Here is a 4,854-nt window from a genome sequence, read left to right on the forward strand (position 1 = left end):
GTGTAGCTGGGATGGGATTGGAAGCTGTGTGATTTTAGCATGTCTGTTCAGTTCAGTAGGGTAAGCATATTTTCCCGGAAAGATTGTTACAAACATTGGTAGCTACCGGAAGAGCCTGTTATAGCGGGAAGCAATAACATACGCTTTTTTAATTGTTTGCCTGTTGGGTTGATTAAAATTTACCGAGAAGAGAAGAATTTTGGGTTTACCGAATTGTTTCTCTTAATCGAAAAACATGTGTATGTATACACCTCACAAATAATCGAAAAAAAAGTTCATGTATACATCTCATAAATAAACGAATCTGAGTGGCGATAAAACAGTGCAAAAAGCACCGAAAGTTTATTAAGAATGTGATTTTGCAGCATAACAGCAAACCCTTGCTTGGCTGGTTGCATACTTTTAAGCGCAAAATAATTACCCACCTAAAATTATGCAATTTGCATGACAAAATTACTTTACCATCACTTTGATGTCTATTTCTTTGTTTCTCTTACAACAGCTCAAACACACACATACACACATACATCCAGCGACATTAGACAAGAACCCGTCCACGAGCAACTTTACCCTGAATGGCAAATTTTCGATGCATTAAATTTGCACTCAAAATCAGTGGAAATCAAATTTGCTAACCACACCAAATCGTACCAATGTTTCTCGCTCTTATCCTGTATCTATCTTTTACACCATCAGGCGCTCTCTCTCTCTCTCTCTCTGTGTCACAACTTGTAGCAGCGATTGACAATTACAGTTTTAATTAAACATTTCCATGTTTTCCGACCGTACTGCCGGATGCGGCCCCGTGCCTCGTCAGAGTTTTGGGATCGGTCCGAGAGTTGCTTGTACCGGTTAAACCTTGTACCGTCGGCTGACTCGAGCGCACACAGCAGCTAGCTAGCTTGTATCGTTCTTTGCTTGTGGGTCTGCAAGCTCCCAACCAAGTGAAGTGTTGTTAGTGGTGGTGGCAGTAGTAGTAGTAGTGGGTGGAGTAGTTGGTTTTTTGTTCCTATCCCAACCATGCGCTTGTCGAAGTTGCAACCGGAACGAGCAAAGGATGAGCCTTTTTGCGTGGTGCAATGGAATTAGAAGTAAACCCGTGGAATAAAACAATGATAGTACTACAAGCAACGCAGCGGTAAAGCGAGACAGTGCGACACAGAGATGAGATAGAAGCTGTGTTTGTTGGCCATGTTCGTGCATAGTTTTGTTGCCCGCCGCTCATCTGTCTGGCGCACCCACCGGGTCGGCTGATGGGGAAGCGGAAGGATATGAATTTGTAAAATAAAAACCAAAACAATACCCCAACCACCCGGAGGGGGAAAGCATCCATGCCCCGGAGCAGAGACCTTTCCCGGAGCGGAGACACACAACCAACCGGGTCCTGCATGTTCGTTGGCTTGAGTTTCAATTAACATGGAAATGAAGTAGCTGGCAGCTTACTTTTTTCCCTCCCATTTACGCGAACAAACGATTATCTATCGCTGTGTCGATCTGTGCATTTCCACCGGCAACATCACCGGCTTGCGAGTGCACTCGGTGGATCGAACAACACAGCACTCCGTATCGTGAGCATCGCGACTTTTGAATGGAAAAGTTTAAGAGTCATTCGCTGGAATGCTGAAGCAAGCACAATAATGCAGCGTTTTTTCACCGTCGCCTGGTTGCTGATACTTTTATTCGCTTCAATGGGTTGGTTGAGAGGGATCCTCCGAAAGGTTGGCATGAAGATTTGGGTGAAAGAGCTTCAGTGCAATAACTTTCCACCAAATCCCGTGGGATAAGCGGCTGGTAACTTTGTGGTTGCTAATGGTGTTTGATGATCGGCTGCTTGCTGTCTTTGCATAATGATGAGGGGATTTTTGTTTGTTTGTCGGTTAAGTTTAGTTGTACACTCGGCGCAGCAGCGTAAAGTAGGAGTAGGACACGTTGAGCAATTTTTGAAACATTTCCAACGTCATCGGGTACACGTTGCCGACTTTGATCTGCAAGTGGGAAAGTAAAGGTTGGTTTTAGATTGCTCAAGAAAAATGCAAAAAAAAGAGAGCTATTCTTACGTAATTGCATACATATAGGCGTCTAGAAGAACTGAAAGTAATTTATTCATAAACTCGCTACTTTGTTATAATGAAAACAAATGCTTTAAAATACTAAAATATCTAAACTAAATGGCCTAAAGAACCTCAAAATTGTTTAATGCTGAGGCATTTATAAGTTTTTCTGTACTATTACCACAATCAACATATTTCATTACAAAAGGAACCAAGAATTTTAATAAACAAGAAACAATTTTTAGGAACAATTTTAATTCTTAGAGGATATTGATTATTATTACATAAATTCTAAAAATTCTAATTCATAGTAATAATAATAATAATAATAATAATAATAATAATAATAATAATAATAATAATAATAATAATAATAATAATAATAATAATAATAATAATAATAATAATAATTACAATAATAATAATGATAATAAAAATAATAATAATAATAATAATAATAATAATAATAATAATAATAATAATAATAATAATAATAATAATAATAATAATAATAATAATAATAATAATAATAATAATAATAATAATAAAAATTATAATTATAATAATTAATCCTCCATTTTGGTTCCTGTACAATGCACTAAAAATGGTTTAACTTGCCCTTACAATAAAAATGAAGCCTAAAGAAAGCTTGGATTAATAAAGGCGGTCTTTTGTTGCTACCATTGCATAAAACAACACGTTTAAATCAAATAAAAAAGATACGTTCTAAAAAAAGCTTATTTGTAAACACCTATTATCACAATCTTCGGTGCCATTTTCATTGCACAGAGCATCGATCAGCCAAACTTACCACCATCGGTCGCTGAGCACGTGCAATAATTAGAATCAACCGTTTCCTTATCGGCTCCTCAAAGTCTGGCCACGCTCCATTGTAAATGGCATCCCCAATGCCTAGGCTCTGAAATGCAGAGGAAAAACAAAACCGATCCCCATACAGAAACACAACAATGTAAGTCAGCCGAGCTATAGCGAACCGCTCAACCAAACTCAGCTTCAGCGCCATTACCTGCTCCAGTACCTCGTTCGCATGCCAATAGAAGGCAAACATCTGCGAGAGTATCATGAAGATGTACGATCCAATCATTATCATCTGTGCCAGCTGATTGCTCTATTGAGAGATGGAACGATTGAGTCCCGAAATGAGAGTCCGGAGACGGGCTAGCAACCGCAATGCCCGTCGGTCGATTTTACTTACAATGCTTAGCAGAAACAGCAGTGCGCACAGCATCATCCCGAACGACAGGAACTCCAGCAGACACAGATGGGTGACGAGTGAGTTGAGATCATGAACGTATCTGTACGTGCGCGCGCGCGTGTTTGTGTTTGGAAAGGAAGGAAGGATGTGAATCATGACCCAGTGCCCGTGCGGGCATGAAAACGGGAGAATTAATGGCTTCCGGTTTGTGTGTATGCATGTTGCCTCATCCCGAAATAGCAAACCTCCCCTCCCCAAGGGAAGGGCAATCCGGTCGGGTCTACTAGCGTCTACTTACTGGATGATTTGTTTGTGATACTTTAGACACTCCTTCAGCTCGGCGAACAGTGTGCCGGCGCTGTGTCCGGTCGTAGCCATCGTGCCGCTGTGGCGTCCCAAGCGTCCGAGCCGTTGCTTTAGGGCCGCTATCTGGACGAGCGCAAACAGCGTGCAGGTTGCGTAGAAGCTGGTGAACGGGATGTACATGCAGCAGGCGGGGAAGGTTAGGTAAACCTGCAGCACAAACACGACCTGGTAGGTCGGGGTGGCCAGCACGTCCACGCCCGGTATCGTGACGCCGTACGGTAAGCCGCGCCCGGGCACAAACAGAGGATAGGTCACAAAGCAGGCACTAATGAAGGCGCCGAGCCACAGGTTCGATATCGATAGCATGCGTCCGCGCCGTGTGTACCGCTCCAGCACGGGTCGGATGTCGTCATTTTTCTAAACAAACATTTTTGCGGTACGATCCAATGTTACCGTCGGTGGTGGTTATTGTGTAAACAACTCCCCCAAAAAATAGGAAAACCACTGACTTACCTCGAGGAGAGCGTACTCGGCGGCAACGCCTTCAAAAAATGTCTCAAATTTCCGTCGATTGATCACGAGAAAGGAGGTACGGAGCTGAATGGCAACAAACAGAGAATAGAAAAACACATGGAAAAGGTATGAAAATATCCACCAAGTGGGAAGGTTATTGCCTCTCCCTTCGCTCACGTACGATGAGGTTAAAGTACAGCACGGTAAAGTATCCGTTGATGATGAGCTCGCTCATGTCGCCCCAGGACGAGTACAGCTTCAGGAACTGGAACACGTTCAGCACGGCGACCGGGATGCAGCCGACCAGAAAGCGGGACAACCGCGGTCGCCGCAGATACGACCAGAACAGCCACACTCGCACATTGACACCAATTATCGGACACTCTTCGATCAGCATTTTCGGCTGTGGGTTGCGGTTTATGTTCGTTTTTGAAATCCGGTTCAGTTAGTGAGCAAGCGCAAGGTATGTTTCTTCACCTTTATACTCTTAATGAATCCGCTCACTCGGCGATGGATTGTGGAAGAAGGGTGTGTTGGAAGCCACGAAATTGATTATAATCAAATTAATTGAGTACCGTGACTTTTTGAGCAAATTATATGCTTCGCTGGGCACTGAGGCTCCAACTCCAGTGGTCGATGTGTGGCCAGTGGTCAGTGGATTTCCTGGGAAAGCGTGAGAAACCAAGCAGATGCGGCGAAGTAAAGGCCATTTTTAAAGCGCAACACAAAGCGCACAATTCGGTTTCTCGGTCGCTTGCTGTGATATCT

At 42.9% G+C, this 4,854-nt stretch overlaps 1 protein-coding gene across 1 annotated transcript; it reads right to left on the reverse strand.

Moving 5' to 3' along the window:
- Positions 1–1,663: 1,663 nt before the first annotated feature.
- LOC120902414 (odorant receptor Or2) lies at positions 1,664–4,483 on the reverse strand. Its single transcript, XM_040311133.1, has 7 exons — positions 4,268–4,483; positions 4,087–4,170; positions 3,566–3,990; positions 3,268–3,367; positions 3,079–3,180; positions 2,863–2,970; positions 1,664–1,985 (listed from the first exon to the last, which is right to left on the reverse strand). The coding sequence occupies exons 1-7, from the start codon at positions 4,481–4,483 to the stop codon at positions 1,884–1,886; spliced, it is 1,137 nt and encodes a 378-aa protein (XP_040167067.1). The 3' UTR covers positions 1,664–1,883.
- Between the last annotated feature and the right edge of the window lie 371 nt (positions 4,484–4,854).

The sequence above is a fragment of the Anopheles arabiensis genome, chromosome 3 (assembly GCF_016920715.1).
Source record: "Anopheles arabiensis isolate DONGOLA chromosome 3, AaraD3, whole genome shotgun sequence".
In the NCBI taxonomy this organism is placed as follows: Eukaryota; Metazoa; Arthropoda; class Insecta; order Diptera; family Culicidae; genus Anopheles; species Anopheles arabiensis.